The sequence below is a fragment of the Pogona vitticeps genome, chromosome 10 (genome assembly GCF_051106095.1).
Source record: "Pogona vitticeps strain Pit_001003342236 chromosome 10, PviZW2.1, whole genome shotgun sequence".
Taxonomy (NCBI): domain Eukaryota; kingdom Metazoa; phylum Chordata; class Lepidosauria; order Squamata; family Agamidae; genus Pogona; species Pogona vitticeps.
The window spans coordinates 21,064,020-21,082,253 of record NC_135792.1 but is presented as its reverse complement, the minus strand read 5'-3'; the positions used below and the strand labels follow the sequence as shown (position 1 = coordinate 21,082,253).

The window sequence follows — 18,234 nt, the reverse complement described above, 5'->3', positions numbered from 1 at the left end:
TTTCGGGCTCTTTGGCCATGTTCTGAAGGTTCTAAACCACCTTTGGAACATGGCCAAAGAGCCCGAAAACCTCCCACAACAACCATCGAACTTGGGAAAGTTTGGATTAAAACTCCTAGGGTGTCCCAGCCAGTATGGCCAACAGTTATAATGGCTGGATAATTCTAGGAGTTGTGGCATATATATTTTAAAAATCACAGTTTTTAAAAGCAGTGCAACGACTATAGTGTTGTTAGCATCCTTATGTTCTTTATAGTGTTCAACATTATTTCTATTTGTTGAAGTTGTTGGGACTCCCAGTGATGATTCTTCCTTGTATAGCAACTGGGAATATCACAGATTCAACAAGGTGCTGCTCTAGTTTATAGACTCACGATGTGAGGTTCGGTCAATGATTTTTTTTAAAATGAGCTTATGGGATGCAGTGGTGTTTTCCTAAAAATTTAAAGTTCTTTTCAAAACGTGCAGGGGGAGAAGTGATTTTAAAGTGCTTTAAAAGTGAAAGCAAAACATGAGTACGGTGTAATTTTCATTGTTTGCAAAATAAGTCCGCCACTTACCAAAACAACCAGCTTGTTTTGGAACAAAGCTACTGGTAAGATAATAACACAGAAGTAACTCATTCAGTTTTGTACCAGTTTTCATGAGAAACGATGTGAAACAGAAATGAGAAAAAAGCAAAATGCAGTTTAAAATGCAGCTAATGTTGTGCTTTACCTATAATGTTAATTAATAAAGAGACGCCACAAAATATATATGAATAACTGTGTTAGCCAAATGAGACGAGCAATATATTGTACGGTAGAAGTTTTTGCAGAATATTATAAAAGGAAAAAGGATGAATGTTATTTTAAGCGGTTTGCTTGATGATAAGCAAGTGGAGAAGAAAAAGAAATGTATCATTTGTTTTTTAAGGTTTTATCATCATTATTAGGCCCAAGTAAATGTATAGACCTGTCCCCACACTTACAAAAATGCAGATGTTGAGAGGTGTCTGAATAAACGAAGGACTATTTCACTGAAATCAGTGTGCATAAGTATGAGTGTAGGTGCTGATGATTTCTCTGTGAAATTACATGTGCTTAAGCAGATATTTTGAGGGACGTGGTGGCGCTGCGGGCTAAACCGCAGAAGCCTGTGCTGCAGGGTCAGAAGACCAAGCAGTCGTAAGATCGAATCCACGCGATGGAGTGGGCTCCCGTCGCTTGTCCCAGCTCCCGCCAACCTAGCGGATCGAAAGCATACAAATACAAGTTGATAAATAGGGACCACCTCGGTGGGAAGGTAACAGTGTTCCGTATCTAAGTCGCACTGGCCATGTGACCACGGAAGATTGTCTTCAGACAAACGCTGGCTCTATGGCTTGGAAACGGGGATGAGCACCGCCCCCTAGAGTCGGACACGACTGGACAAAAATTGTCAAGGGGAACTTTTACTTTGCCTAAGCAGATATTTTATTAATAGTTAGATATTGATGTGCATTGACATCTGCTAAGCCCTTTGAAGCTGTTCTTGTGCTTTGAAATAAGGTTATCATTCACAAATTTTCTACACCTAATCCAGTATAGAGGAGTCAATGAATGTCTGGGATTATTTTTAAATTATGGGTAATCATGACTGTGGTAACCAAATTTTTGCTTGATGGATGTGATTTTGTCCTTCTCCAGTTGCATTCGTTCCCCCTTTTCCAATCAGTAGTTTAGATGGTTGAGTTTTGATAGTGTTTTGTGCTTTCTGCTGCTTCCTCTCTGAGTAGGTAGGATATGGTCTTATTGTGGTGTTTACGTCCTAACTCTTGCCCAGGGAATCCTGGTTGATGAATCAAGGCCTGGTGTTCACCTTCCACATAAGTTAATGCAACAAATTGGTGACCCACTCTATCATCTTCTATAGCTGCGTTTGAGCACCAATTACATGGGTGAATCTATTTATAACTCTTTTTTTTACTTTTCTTTATATTTATCTCTTTAGTCAGGTTTGATAAGGACACAAGAGAATGACTTCCTTATATCTCCATTACCTCAACACCTAGCGCAGGAACACCACTACACGCCCGCTGCCGGACACCACCCGCACGTATTGTACAAACGAACAGCCGAAGAGAAAGTTCACCGGTACAGAGTAGATACAAACCCCCATCATGTTCCCCTTGGCCATCACAGAAATCATGCTGCCCACGAGTATCACGCTCAAGCCCATGATTACCACCATGGAAGGTTTCAAAAGCAACATTTTTGTGGACGTCGCAAGAAATGTATGTAAGGAAACTTTCTCTCTCTTTTTGACATAGAAATTCTTAGAGTACGGGATGCTTATTTTATTTTTTCTGCAGTGATTTGCCAACTGCCCAGATAAAAAGGACAATCAGTATTCTTTTCTTTCAATCCCAGTGTAGCAGCATTGGAGGACATGGGGAAACATATAAGGAGTTAGAGATACACGACAGTGAGGTCTTTTCTGTTCACTTGAACGGTAGTGGTAAGAGTCTGTAGTTCTACTGCTTTTATGGAGGTATTCCATACATTAGAGTGATTCAGGAAGCTTCTGCTGATTTAGAGATGCACGTGTGCTTAAGAACAACACACAGTTTGGAGCAGGTGGGCTTCACAAAAACCAGATCGTGTTCCCACTTTATTGATCAAGAAAGGGTAGGGTCAAGTTCACATATTTATTTTTGGAATTATATTGCCAAGCTCTGAAAAACCATCTCAGATCTCACTGGTGGACATCCCTTGTAAGCATATTAAAAATAGTGCGGGGTAGTTGCTCTGATTTACAGTGTGGGGATGGTCACAGTGGAGAGTGGTTTTCAGCACTTTCTACATCAATGGTTCCCAAACTTGGGTCCCCAGATGTTCATGGACTACAATTCCCATCTCCCTGGTCAGCACAGATGGTGGTGAAGGCTTGGGAATTTTAGTCCAGGAACATCTAGGGGCCCAAGGTTGGGAACCACTGGTCTACGTGATCACCCTTCTTAGGAATACTACAAGATCCTAACACTGTCCATGTTTTCACTTTTGCAGAAATGTAACCATGTTTGAAGTCACAGTGGGTGGCTCCACACTCCACATCCACATACATAAGGCTCCAGCTGGTTTAAGAGCCTGTGTGCCCAACTCCCACTGAGTATAGCAATCTTACACATGCTTTGGTTTATGTGCACACAAGCTTTGGGCCCACAGGGCACTTAAGTTTACAGAGAACAGAGATAGACCACTATCATGCCAACTATGGAATCATTTATCCTTGAAAGATTCTATGACTAGTATTGCAGTGCTTGTCTAACGAGAGACAATTCACTCACTTCTTACCTTCATGAAAACCAAACTTGAATTGTTTTGAAAACTTGAAATGTGTTTCATTTTCTATTGAAATGAGGTGTAGAACTCCGTTGAAGCAGAATCTACTGGTTTTGGAGATAGTCTGTCCTTACCACCAGAAGAATAATGTTAGCCTCAATATTTGGTCAGAATCGACTTCCTTGTAATTTGAACCCATTCATTCTGGCTGTGCCCTCTGGAACAGTAGAAAACAAGATTGTGAAAGCCCTTGAGATACTTGAAAATAGCTGTCCTGCCACCTCTCCATCTTCATCTGCCAAGCAAAACATGTCCAGCTTGCACATCCATTCTCCAATGCACTTAATTTCTAGACCTTTTACTATTTTGTGCATCCTCTTTGTGACAGATTCCAGATTGTTGATATTCTTCTTAAAACTATGATGCACAGAAGTAGGCAGATTACACTAGGTGAAGCTCAACCAAAGCAGAATAGAGTGTGACAACAGCTCTAATCAATGGTTAAGAATGTACGCGGAACCATCAGGTATTGAAGGGGATATTCTAGCCCTTCTGCCTACATTGTGTTGAACACAGAAATGTGATTGAAGAGATGCAGTTCCCAGATAGACTCTGCATAAAACAGAACTCTGTTTTCTCTATTTAGTTTATCCAAGGCGGAGGGAGCATGGCTAGCCTATTGCTTTCAGTGCATGTGGATCCATAATAGCTGAATAGACTTGATTACAGTGGAGCCTCGCTAGACGATGATAATCCGTTCCACTGAAATCACTTTTTAGTGAAATCATTGTCTAGCGAAAAGCATTTCCCCATTGGAATGCACTGAAATCTGTTTAATGTGTTCCAATGGGGAAGAATCGTTGTTGTCTAGTGAAGATTGGCCATAGGAAAGCTGCTTTGCGAACCACTGATCAGCTGTTTAAATCACTGTCTTGCAAAGCTCAGGTCCCCAAAACACCTGTTTGTGAGCGCGGAGGGAGCTGTCAAAATCGTCGTCTAGCAAAGATCGATTTGCGAAGCAGGGACCAAACATTGTCCAGCGAAATTCGCCCACAGGAATCACTGTTTTGCGAATCGCTATAGCGATCGCAAAAAGCCAATGTCTAGCGAAAAAACTGTCATGCAGGGTAACTGTCTAGCGAGGCACCACTGTACTTCCCTTCACGTGGACACTCTGTTTCTGTTGATGCAGCTGGTCAATTGAAAGGCAGATACGAGAAGAGGAATTCAACCTTTCTTGAATAGGGTTACACTGAAAACCCAGGTCCCCAGATTGGATTTATCCCTCTGAGCCTGAAGGTCCAGTTTTTGGTGACGGCCTGGAGTATATTTGTGCAGCTAAAGCCGGTGTGCCAGCTGCACCCAATCCTTGTGATGTCTGACTTGGCTATGCTGACACATGCCTTAGTTACACCTTGGATTACTACAGCACACTCTACGTGGGGCTGCTTTTGAAGAGTGTTCAGAAACTTCAGTTGGTTCAAAACACAGCAGCCAGACCGTTGACTGGACCCCGTTATAGGGTGCTTATAATTCCCCTGCTATCACATCCTCACCAGCCCATTTCTGAGCAGAGTTCAAAGTGTTCTTTAAGAACTGTAAAGCCCTATACAGTTTGGGTCCAGGCTGTCAGAAGGACTACATAATAAGCCTTCTTGGTTCCTAAGATCTCTACAAGAGGTTCTTTTCTTGGTCCCATTACAGGCCTTCTCCCCACAGCTTCTCCCAGGTTGTGGAATGTTCTCCCTTGGGAGGTCAGGTTGACCGCCTCCCTTCTATCCTTTCAGTGATAGTTAAATACTTACCTCTTTAGGCAGGCTTTTAGTAACTAAATAGCGCAAAATTGAGTCCCTTCTAGATGCTGGGCATATGTTCTTTTCCAAGTGTATTTTTTAAAGTTTTTGATGTTTTAAATGTCTAGATAACCTTTTATATTATTATGACCTGTTTAATTTTTAAAAAAACTTCATAATTCATTCTGCCTAATTTGTTTTAATCCTTGTGAGCCACGAGAAAGGCACCATGGGAATGAAACAAACAAAATGATAAATAAAGCCTTACTGAAAACAAGACAGATTGCATGTGTAGCCTTCCCCTCATATCATAAAGGTTAAATTCCCATGATTTGATTTTGAAAGAACTCTGCTGAAATCGTAGCCACTTCAGGGTCATTTCATCCTAGACCAACTGTTTCAAGATCTGTTCCTGGACCTTTCCTGCTATATGCGTCAAGCTGGTTGGTTCATGGTGGGGTCATTCCCACCTCCCCATTTTTTTATAGTGGTGAGAATATTTACCTGCTTCCAATCTGCAATTAGTTCTGCATAACCTCTTGAATATACAGTGGTGCCTCGCATAACCAGCGCCCCATTTAACGACAAATCCGCATAGCAATGTGGATTTTGCGATTGCAAAAGAGATTGCATTGCGATGTTTAAATAGGTAAAACATCGCATCGCGGTGATTGGTAAGCGATGTTTTAAAACAGCTGATTGGCGGTTCCAAAATGGCCGCCAGATCAACAAAATGGCCGCCCGCAGTGTTTTCACGCTGATTCCTCGCTTACCGAGGCAGCGAAAATTGCGGCCCTATGGAGGATTCCTGCTTAGCGGTGAGTTTATCCCTCATATGGGGTTTTTATTTCCGTATAGTGATGTTTCTGGATAGCGATGATTTATCCGGAACGGATTAACATCGCTATGCAGGGCACCACTGTATATTAATGTTATTTACTTTATTTTTATCCCACCTTTCCTTCAAAGACAGACTCCAGGTTTGGACAGAGGGCTTCAAAGATCACAGGCTCTTTTAGCACTCTTGGATGGAGTTCATCTGATCCTGGAGACCTGAATTCATTTAAAGTAGTTAGGTATTCTTGTACCAAACTTTTGCTTATGTGTAAGGCAGCCCGTTCGTTGCCTCCTTTATCCTGCTGGCCATAGACAGAGCACTGTTTCCCCCTTTTTTTGGTGAAGTGAGAAGCAAATTGAGTGCTGAGCAATTCTGTCAACTCTGTCACCCATCAGCATTTTATAATTTCTTCCAGGCTGCTGACCCACCACTTCCTTCTTCTCCCTCCTGCTTCCAGCAATTTCCAACCTTTGTATTCCAACCTTCCCAGCCTTTATATTGTTTTTAACCTCTGTTGTAAAACCAAGTCCATTTTGAGCTCTCCAGCCTTTTGGTAATTTTTCTTCCATTTGTTTTTCTTGTTTTTTTTTAAAAAATTATTAAACCAAATAAAACTATAAAAATACAAAGAAAAGATTATGAAATACAATACAAGTATAACACTACAAAGAAAAAGAAAAAGAAAAATATTTTTTAAAACTCAGAATACAGAGTACATTTCATATCAAGTACACCCTTCCACCCCAGGATATAGTCATCATTTTTACTTAATACTTTATGCCCCATTTCTCTCCAAAAGTTAAGCTAATCTTTCCCTGGAGTATTTCCTTTCCCTTTCCCAAACACATGTTCTAAAAATACATTTCATATATCCTTGAAGCAATTTCTTATGTGTGTGTGTATTTGAGTTGAAACCAACTTATAGTATTTTCAAGGTAAGTGAGGTATCCACTACACCATACTGGGAATTTCATAATGCATAATCTTCTTATTTGTTGTTTAGTCATTAAGTCATGTCCGACTCTTCGTGACCCCACGGACCAGAGCACGCCAGGCCCTCCTGTCTTCCACTCCCTCCCAGAGTTGGGTCCAATTCATGTTGGTCGCTTCGGTGACACTGTCCAACCATCTCGTCCTCTGTTGTCCCCTTCTCCTCTTGCCTTCACACTTTCCCAACATCAGGGTCTTTTCCAGGGAGCTTTCTCTTCTCATGAGATGGCCAAAGTAGTGGAGCCTCAGCTTCAGGATCTGTCCTTCCAGTGAGCACTCAGGGTTGATTTCCTTCAGAATGGAAATCTTCTTATGTGTGCTCCCATTTAAATCATAGCTGATTCATAAGCTTTATATGCAGGCATCCTGATTTCTTTAGACACTACCTATTTTTCCTTCCTCACTGGCAATATTTTCTATTGTGCCTTCAATCTTTCACCTTTAAGAAACTGCCATTCAGTATGAATTCCCTCTTCACCAAGTATTTCCAGCTATACGGTATCACCCACAGTTTCTTTACGCTTATTGAAATCAGCTTTCTTGAAGGCCACAGTGTGTAACTGACTGCACTCGGCTTTTTCTTTCCGCTGTATAATGAATCTCAAGGGGATGTGGCCAGTTTCACCCATGGTTCATATTACTTCCACTTCACTGACCAGCTCATCCCGGTCAGTGAGAAACAAGTCCAAGATAGACAGCCTTCCTCTTACATCTTCTACCTCCTGGAAAATAAAATTGTCAGCAAGGCAACAGAGGAATTTGTGGGATCTTACATTCTTGGCAGAGTTTTGTTTCCAACAGATATCAAGGTAGCAGAACTTTCCTATTATGACTATATTTCTCCTTTTATTGTGTTTGGTCACCTGTTCTACAAAGGCATAACCAAAACCATCAGTCTTGGGGGTTGAGCGGGTAGAAAGAAAGATTTCAATACAGTGTAATTTTTCAGACATTTGCCTAACATTTGTCCGTCTCTGCTTTACTAAATAATTCCATTAAATATAAAGCTTTTATAATATTAACCTTAGTCAATAATTTTTGTAGGTTACTCTCCTGAAGGTACATAATTATAGAGCAAGCATGCCAAGCGGTTCGTATTTAGCAAGTCACGCTTTGATAATACTGCTCCCCTGTCTAAAATAACTCAACTCAACCTCTTAATAGCTACAGCAAATACAAGGCTAATCTGAAGACAAGGTGGTCTGGAAAATCAACCTACTGTGTGTGATGAACCTTTCTATTTTTCTGAAAACCATATGATCTCATACTCTCAGTTAAACAAATCTTTTAATCTTGCATGATGGAAAAAAAAAAGAAAAAGGAATGGGCTTTGTTGGTACATGTGGATGGACCTCAAGAGATAAGGGATAGACCTAGAGGTTGTGTGAACAGAACAACTTCGTTCTTCCTGCCTCTGCTATCTGCAAAGTCTCTCTGGAGTGAAAAATTACTGGCTAAATGTGAGCAAGTTCTTTGCTCTCAATTTTTTTTTCCAGGCTGTTTTGACATAACAAGACAGCGCAACAAAGCATTCACCATTAGATTTCTCACCTCGAGTGCAGGACTGGGGAAAAAAATGCCTATCACCCCTGAGATTTCTGCAATAGAAAAAAATAGATAAATTTCTGTGCAGAATTAATGTTGTCTGCCTTTTTTCAGACTGTATGGTGCTTATATACCACCCATGGCACATAAAACACCCTTGGGGGGTTTACAAACTAATTATAATCTACACATTAATCTACACATTGTACTTCCTTCCCCCCAGGATGCTGGGTACTTAAGTAACCCATGGAAAGATGGAAGGCTGAGTTAACCTTGAGCCTGGTGGGATCAAATGCAGATCGTGAGCAGACCTTTGGACTGCAGTAGTGCAGTTTAGCCATTGTGCCCCAAGGCTTCACTAAGTGCAGAAAGCACAGAAATATTGGCGGTTTAGGTTTTTTTTTTTTTTAAATGCAAAGAACCCATGCACAGCTTCTTATTTTCAAAAGTATGTGCCACAAGGTTGCAGCTATTGTAGTTTTACTTGATTTGTATGATTTGCGATATTCGTACACAAATCCATCTTGGCAAATGGAATCTTTGGATCCAGTTGTTTTTGGAATGTGCCATCAAGTCACTTCCAACTTATGGCAAACCTATGAATGAGTCATCTCCCAAACGTCCTGTCTTCAACTGCCCCGCTCAACTCTTGTAAACTCAAGACTGTGGCTTCCTTGATATAGTCAATCCATCTCTAATTTGGTATTTTTCTTTTCCAAGTTATACACCCACAAAGTGTGTCTCCCCCCCCCTCCTGGAAAGTGCCCTTTAGAAGCTGGATTTGGGAAACCCAATCTTCATCAGACTGAAAGATATTATACAGGAGAGTCGTAGGAAGCTAGCCTGTGTAGGAGTCAGGGAGGGGGTATTTGTGAATGCATAACTCAGACATTCAAAGTCCAAACTTCACAAAACTTGCAGGGCTTGTAGGGGAAGAGTCCCTGCAAATTTGGTGTCTCCAGGTGCTTGGGTGGCTGTTTTATAGGATTGCAAAGTCCAAAACAAATTGACAAACTGATTCGTTAATTCATCAGAAAAAAATCATAAATTTGTAATTCATACTTTTCAAAATAAGATAAGTCAAGAGATGCCAGCGTAAATCTAAATGCTAGTTTTTATTAGAGCAGACCCAATGAATTGGTTTATCTACTAGTGGTAGGCCATAACGGTTTGTTTGTGTCACTATAGTGCATGGAGTGTCCTATTTTGATCAAGTTCAGTTCTGTTCTGCAAGACTCTTATGCAGACCAGTTAGGGTTAGACTAAAGAAATTAGAAATGTCTTGAATTCCAAGGCCCAAATAACAGAGGTTGAGGTATCTGCAACCAGGGAGAATCATCCTCCTGTCATCCCCATGGAGTTCAGTCCATACTATTTAGAATCAAGGGAGTAAGAGCAGTGTGTGTGACTTTAGCACTCGTTTGAAATCTGCTGTTTGATAGAGGAGATGAAAATCAGTTGGTTGAATGTGAGAGCAAATTTGCGTGGGTCTTTTTCTTTGGCCAAGATGGTGTCTTGTTTATGGCCAATGATTTTTTTCCTGCAGAAACAGACCCCATATTTACTTGTTATCACAGCTATCCAACTGCTATTTTATTGCTACTTTTAGGATGTTCTGCTCATCAGAAGAACTGGTGTGCAATCCAGTTGGGGCAATAAATTAAACAGCTGGCCACACACAGTGTAGGTATTTGAATTGCTCTCTAGATAATGGAGTGGAGAGGAAAGTAGGCGTGTGTATGAGTGTGCTCACATGCACACACCATGGTTGGATAAAAATAATTAGGCAGAAATCAGAAATACCCCCCCCCCCCTTTCCAAGCATGTGAAACTTATTCTTTTCAAGATTAATGTCTTCCTGTCTACAGCTTATTGTATTAAAGTTCTTTTCTTTTTTAACAACAACAAAAAAGGATGAATCAGGACTTAATAATGGCTTGAAAAGAGTTCAGCATCTAACAGGCTATTTTAATCAGTGTTTGGCATCCGTCACAATCTTACAGATTCATTCAGGGTTCTAGTCCCTCGGCACTTTAGGAATGGTCGGAGATGCTTGTTAAAAAGGGGGCGGGAGGGAGAGAGAGTGTTGGGTCCCAGACTTTTCCAAATCTCTGCTCTGTTTCCTTTTAGACACACCTAAGCCACCCACGGAGGATGCGTTCATCCTGCATGATGAATATGGGAGCTCGACAAGATTGAAAAGATCCCCCGTTAAAAATCAAAAGGGTGGAACACTGAATGTTGAAACGCTGGTTGTGGCAGACAGGAAAATGCTGGAGAAACACAGCAAGGAAAACATTACCACATACATCTTAACCGTGATGAACATGGTAAGGCAGCATGGTGCGGCAGCTAAAATAGAACTCCGCTCATGCTAAATTGGTCAAAAGTAGTGAAATGTTCAGGTCTATTTAGATCACAGTGCAAAAGGGATGAGCACACGGTGGCTGAAATCTTGTTCCTTAGCATAGTAAATCATGCTAGTTGAGGCCCACTGAATCAATGGGGTTTTGGTAAGTCAACCCCTCTGTAAGTTCCATTGATTCAAATGGACTCCCTCTGACTGCAACTTACTAGGTAAAGATAAAGGTTTCCCCTTGACAATTTGTCCATTCGTGTCCGACTCTAGGGGGCGGTGCTCATCTCCGTTTCTAACCCATAGAGCTAGCGCTTGTCCGAAGACAATCTTCCGTGGTCACATGGCCAGCGTAACTAGACACAGAACACTGTTACCTTCCCACTGAGGTGGTACCTATTTATCTACTTGCATTCGCATGCTTTCGAACTGCTAGGTTGGCGGGAGCTGGGACAAGTGACGGGAGCTCACTCTGTCGCGTGGATTCGATCTTATGACTACAGGTCTTCTGACCTTGCAGCACAGAGGCTTCTGAGGTTTAATCTGCAGCGCCACTACATCCCAACTTACTATGTGAAAGTAAATCAAAGAGTAGACTCATTTGAATCAATGGAACTTACAAAGGAGATAATTCACCAAATTTCCATTGATCCAGTGGGCTTCCACGAGTGCAATTTGCTATGCTAAACACCAGGATTTTCGCCAGTATGTGCATGAATTTCAGCATGAATAATCTGAAACATGGTTCTCTGTGTGCTGTGGAACTTGAGAGCAGTACAAGCGTACAAGCTATGGTAGTACCAGGCTTAGCTTGTGCTATCTTGTAGAGGGCTGAAGGAAGAGGTGTGCACTGCACCCCACATAAACGGTGGCTTTATAAATTCATATCCCTATAAATCTGGTAGTTGTAAAATGAGTCCGGGGGAGGAAAGATGGGGACAAGAGAAAAGAGCCTGAACAGGAACAAAATCATGTGAACGTGGAACAAAGAGAGTGGTTCCCCCCGGCTTCAGGCATTTATTTGGCAGTGCCCGATGTGCTGCTTTCAAAATACAGATGGAAATGAGAGCAGCTTTGGCAGCCGCTTGTTCAAAATCTGCTTGACGCTCTCACGGAGTAAAGATAGAATGAAATATAAGTGCGGAGACGTGTTTTTCTTTCATAAACCATTTCCTTTTCGCAGCACTGCTTGGCCGGGGCTGCGCATAGCTTTGTACTTGCAAGGAGCTGTGTCATTTTAAATTAAACAGCACAATGCAGTCAATCCCAAGGCCTTGTTTGAGTGATTAAGCCTTGCTCCGGTGTGAGGAAGGAAACGAGGTTACGAACTTGCTCCCTCTTTCCCCTCCTGACCTCTCTCCTTGCTTATGCTGCCTACGGTGCTGCTCAGACATCGGAATGCCTCCTTCTTTGGAAAGAAGTCCAATCATCCTTCATTAGTGAGGGATGGTGTGTAGACAGTTGGACTTGAAACTGGACAAAGAGGGGGAGGGATGCCAATATGAAGGAATACCGTATGTAATTATACAAGCGCCCAGTTTGATTCTAGGCAAAATTTAGAGAGCTGGCATTGCTGATTTCTAAAGGTGTGATTGCCCTGGGATTAATCTTTTGAAAGCAGGAGCTGAAGGCCATATGTGGCCCACTGAGCCCTCAGTGAATATGAGATGGGTGCAACCCTGGCCACTTTGCAACTGCCTACCCCTTCCTTGAGGCATCACCTTCTGCTGTCTGAATATAGATGGATCTTAAGGCCATTTTCTGAAGCCCTGCTCCAGCTGCTTCCTCCCTAAAAAAGCAGATCTACTAGGGATGTGAATTTAAAAGTACCTCACTCTTGGCAAGAAAAAGTCTCTCTCTCTCTCTCTCTCTCTCTCTCTCTCTCTCTCTCTCTCTCTCTCTTTTTGTTGTTGCAGCGAGATATGCAACAAAATTTCTGTGACATATCTTTTCTAAGATATATCATCCAAAAACTTGTGAGATTTTTTTTGGGGGGGGGGGAACCTCTTTGGTCATTTCCACACTACCCCTCCTAGACTGACCGCAAAAGTTTTCCATAGTTTTTTTCCCACAAAATGGCAGAAAGTGGGAAATCATGATGCTGTAGTGAGAGGTCTCATCATAGCGATTCCGCACAGAAAAAGATTAAGCCGCAGCCATCTCTCTCCGTGTGCCACTCACAGCAGAAGCCCTTTTTTAGTGGGAGGTCTCAACAGTAGAGAGGGGCACAAACCCATCTCTGCTGGGCTGGTTCATGATTTGGTTCGTGATACAGTTCGGGGATCCCATTTTCCCAAAATGAAACAAAACACCAAACTGTTTTCCCCATTGGCACTTCATCTTGCTTCTGCAAAATGGGATGCCCGTTCTTCCCCTCCCCTGCCCCCATCGCCTCCCTATCTTGTCTTGAAGCTGCATCCTCTGCCGCCGCCATTGCCACTACCATGCTGAGATTGGCCCCTTGTGCAGAAACCAGGCTTCCTGCCTGTGTGCACATGCTTGCTTGTCAGCTGAGTGATGGGTGCATGCACACAGGCGACAGTTTGTGGTTCATTTTTCGGGTTCTTGCCAGGAGGTTCATGATAGTTCATGGCTCGTGGGTAGCCATGAACCATGAAGCATCAGGAGCCCCTGATTTTCTGGTTTGTGCCCATCTGTATTCGACAGGGATATTCAGCATGATCAGAGTCAGAAAATTACTGACAATGACTACTTGCCCAAGTAACTTTCTGGGTACTCATTCTACTTTGGGTCCCTGCTGGGTCAAGGCATTTTCTGTCTTGATAACCTGTTTATGGAATGACTTCACATTCTTTGGCATCTTTTAGATGCCACACAAAGGTCTGTTTATTTACCTAAGCAGTTGATAAATTGTGATACAAGGGGTAGTAGGTAACTATAGACAGTGCTTTGAACCATGTGTATGAAACATTGCTTTTAGGTTCTGATTTCCTGAGACTTGTTGTTTAGTCATTTAATCATGTCTGACTCTTCGTGGCCCCATGGACCAGCGCACGCCTGGCCCCCCTGTCCTCCACTGCCTCCCGGAGTTGGGTCAAATTCATGTTGGTAGCTAGTTCTGAGACTAGTTGAGGTTTATTCCCCCTCATTGATTCTACAATTGCTTTGCACTCATTTTCTTTGTTTACTGTTTATTTATGATGCCTTCAACATTTGTGTAAATGTTAGGAGGAAAATGTAAGGTTTTAAGGAAAAATTAAAAAAAGTAGCACTGTTAATTCCAGAGCCCAATCTGAATGCTGACTGTACTATAGTTATTTTGCTCAGACTGCTATGGAGGCTGATAATAGTATAGGATCGTATAGATAATGTATCTCTCATAGAGAGAGATATTGAGACAGATTGGCTATATTTGCATATCATTCCAAATTTTGGTTTGTAAAGGTGTGAACGAAGCTTGTCTTCTCCCAGATTTTTAAAAGAGGAGGGTTTTTCGCACTTCTGCTTTCCTTTAAACTCAGCTTCTTGTATCATGGTTTCAAAACAGGCCTTAAAACAAGCTCATTTTAGTCTATTGATAACCTGACTCATGGAAACTAACTCCAAAAAATACAAAGCACAACTCGCAGTTTAGACACATTTCAAGCCGAGTGTTAGAGACAGGAAGCATGTAGAATTGTGTACCCCAAAGGGAATTAGGCTAAAGTCATTGTAATTTATGGTCATCAGGTTCATGGTGTAGAGTGACTAGGGTATACAGAATAAATGGCTTGCTAAATTCCTGTCCTCATTAAAGATCTACTAAACATTCACACATTTTCTTGCCCTCCACAAAAAGGACCATAAAATTATCCAAGGAAAAGTTGTTAACGAATGCAAAATCTTTCACTCCCACACAGGAGTGGGAAGAGCAGCATCTTTTCAGAAAAGTTTTATTGTGCACAGAAAACATTGGCCAAGTTCCTATCCAATTGCATGTTTGCAGAAAACATTGCATTTTGGAACAAAAATAGGTGATTCTGCAAAAAAGTAAGATGTCTGAAAAACATGCTTCTGAGAATTTTTCTCCCAAAAGTATTGAAATGCAAAAAGTGCACAAAAACAAGGGTAACCCAGTAGAGCAAGAGTGTTTAGAATTTTTCCTTCTCATCTGCAAGAAGAAAATTAGCCAAGATTCATATATCCCTAGTTTTTGTTGTTAGAGGTAGTCTTGAAACGATAAGATTCATGTCCGGGTGAAACTTAGAGTGTAATTTTTTCACTAATTAATGTCTCTCAAATTTGCACAAATTGGTGTCTGCACTAAATTAATGTACTTTCACTTTGAGAAGCAAGAATGAACATAGAAAAACACAGAACTACCGGCTAATTGTCTATAAAAATTCTGTAAACAATGTATCTAATGCTTCTTATCCTTAAAAGTCCATGCATACAAAACAGCTGCCCCTATAAATTTGTGTTATTGGCACCAAAGCTTTATTTCCACAATATAACTTAATTTGCACTTGTCCAGAGTGTTGCAACATACGTAGTTCGTCCTCCTGTGGACGAGAAGAATCATTTTGTGGGACCTCGTCCTCAACTGTGAGATTGAGACAAGCAAGGATTCGCAGTTTTCTCTGTGACAAAAAAATTGCTGAGCTCTGAGCCCAAGGAACCTGAGTTCACATCCTGCTTCTGAGCAATTAAATGAATGTTTCTGAATAAGTTGTTTTGACATAATTCAAGAAAGTACCTGCCCACGTGTATAAAATGATTGTTCCCATTCATTTTAGTGAGGGCTGCACAAGAGAACTTTCCAATGAACTAGGCATATGTTGACGCTCTCTCCATCTTATGTTGTCATCATGAAGTTACAGGGTTGGACTGTCACTATTTATTTTGATTGCCTCCCATTCTTCAACTCACTGGTCTGTGCCAACCTTCACACAGGTATCGAGCCTTTTCAAAGATGGTACAATTGGAAGTGACATCAACATTGTAATTGTGAGCCTTCTTCTTCTGGAGCAGGAACCTGTAAGTGATATGTCAGAAAAGGTTTCTCATCATCTGAGGTGGGAAGAGCTATTATAAGGAGCCTACCTGGGTATAACGATCACCAGGAGAGAGAGAGAGAGGCCTTTCTCTCGGTTCCACCACCCTCAAAGGTGCACTTGGTGGGGACATGAGAGAGCGACTTCCCTGTTGCTCTCAGACTTGAAACTCCCTCACAAAGGAGGCCAGACTGGCCTCATCTTTGCTGTTCTTCTGCAAGCAGACAAATACAATTTTCCCCTTCAGGTAGGCTTTCCTTTTAAATGACTGGTTGACCAAGGGGATTTTTTTTGTAAAGGGAACATTTTATTCTGTGTTTTACTCGCCTTTTAAGTATTGCTGTTATTATGATTTTAATATGCTTGTTTAATGATAATTTACTATTTGGCTTTCATTTTGTTGTAAAACTGTAAGCCACCTTGGATCTTTTGGAGGAAAGGTGGCATATGAATATTTTAAATAAATAAAATAATAAATGAAGAGGGAATTCCACCTAAGGAATTCTTATGACATTGTAAGCCACCAATTAATCTCCCAAACCCATCTGTTTATTATGTATAATAATATTATGGTGCATCATAAAGTGTATTGAGATCCTGCTAACCAATGCCCACCTTACCAGGCTTTTGCTGGGTGGCCAAGGACTGGCAGCCAGAGGCCGATATGTATCCGTCAAGGCATAAGACCATCGGTACTTGCTGTAGAAGTCTGTGGTGGGCACAGACCTGTCAATCCCCCAGTCCTGGATCCCCATGGGGAGAAGATCTTCTGACTGGGAGGGAGCCACATGCCTGTCTCCTTCACTGAGGATCTGGTCCTGTGGACAAACACTGCCACAAAAGATGGATAAGGCCTATTGGCTCATCTTGCTTACTTGGCAAACTATTCCTGCTGCAATCTCTCCAAGAGGCCATTCCTAATACCTGTCAGCCATCTCTCTTGTGCCCAAGGTCTGAAAGGTGCTCTCTGTCACCCCTGAAGAGTTTGGGTTTTGAATACAAAACATCCTTGGTAATGTATCTACAGACTCACATTGTCTGTGTGACAATGCATCACTGGCAAGTGAGGTCATTGCCAAAGTCTCCCCGAATTTAAAAGATATTTACTGGTCGGAAAACATAACTTCCATTTTCTTTCCAAAATTCCTTCTTTTTCTGTTGCTGGGAATAGAACTTTCTGACTATCTGTGAATTACCTCTAGGGTGGACTGGTGATCAACCACCATGCAGACCAGTCATTAAACAGCTTTTGCCAGTGGCAGTCTGCTCTGGTTGGAAAAAATGGGAAGCGTCACGACCATGCCATCTTGCTTACTGGATTTGATATCTGCTCCTGGAAGAATGAACCCTGTGACACTTTAGGTATGCCAGAGAAACGGCCTATGTGAATATGATGCTGACCTTGCAGTGAAACTAGTATAACAAGTCATGGCGACGTCATGAATGAGTGATCTCCAAAAATACCCAGTCCTCAACTGCCCTGCTCTGCTGTTTAAACTAAAACCTGTGACTTCCTTTAGGGAGTCAATCCATCTTATACAGTGGTGCCTCGCAAGATGATGCTAATTCATTCCGCGAAAATAGATGTCTTGCCAAAACATTGTCTTGCGAAATGCGGTTCCCCATTGGAATGCATTGAAATCTATTTAATGTGTTCCAATGGGGAAAAATCGCTGTCTTGCGAAAATTGTCCATAGAAAACATTGTCTTGCGAAACGCGGTTCCCCATTGGGATGCATTGAAATCTATTTAATGCGTTCCAATGGGAGGAAAAAAAAGTCTTGCAAAGCATCAGTCTAAAAAAAAAAGTCTTGCGAAACGTGGTTCCCCATTGGAATACATTGAAATCTATTTAATGTGTTCCAATGGGGGGGGAACCGTCTTGCAAAGCATCGGTCTTAAAAAAAAAGTCTTGCAAAGCATAGACCCAAATATTGTCTTGCGAAAATTGTCCATAAGAAAAACTGTCTTGTGAAGCGCAACAGCGATCGCAAAAACCCATTGTCTTGTGGATTAATCGTCCCATGAGGCGATCGTCTTGCGAGGCACCACTTTATTTGGTATTCCTCTTCTTCTACTCCCTTCAGCCTTTCCCAGCATTATTGTCTTTTCCAGAGAATCCTGTCTCCTCTGATGTGTCTGAAGCAGGATAGCCTTAGTTTCAACATTTTTGCTTCCAGAGTTATTTCAGACTTGACTCTCTCTAGGACTCACTTGTTCATCTTTCTGCCAGTCCACGTTATCCTCAGATCTCAGTTCCAGCATCAGATTTCAGATGAATCCATTTCTTTTCCTGTCCGCTTTCTTTCCTGTCCAGCTTTCACACCCATACATGGTGATCGGAAAGACAAGGGTATGGATGGTCTTGATCTTGATCTCTAGTGACACATCCTTACACTTGATGGTGTTTTCTAAT

The 18,234-nt window shown here is 41.7% G+C and overlaps 1 protein-coding gene across 2 annotated transcripts in view; it reads left to right on the top strand.

Moving 5' to 3' along the window:
• Positions 1 to 18,234, top strand: part of ADAMTS18 (ADAM metallopeptidase with thrombospondin type 1 motif 18) — a 121,053-nt gene that overhangs the window by 39,075 nt on the left and 63,744 nt on the right. The window contains exons 4-7 of one of the 2 annotated variants that reach the window (XM_072980461.2): positions 1,972 to 2,254; positions 10,599 to 10,798; positions 15,718 to 15,801; positions 17,021 to 17,180. In XM_072980461.2, coding sequence (XP_072836562.2) covers positions 1,972 to 2,254; positions 10,599 to 10,798; positions 15,718 to 15,801; positions 17,021 to 17,180 — 727 coding nt within the window. Of the gene's footprint in view, positions 1 to 1,971; positions 2,259 to 10,598; positions 10,799 to 15,717; positions 15,802 to 17,020; positions 17,181 to 18,234 lie in introns of those variants that run through there. The other variant, XM_020815279.3, reaches the window with a different exon arrangement.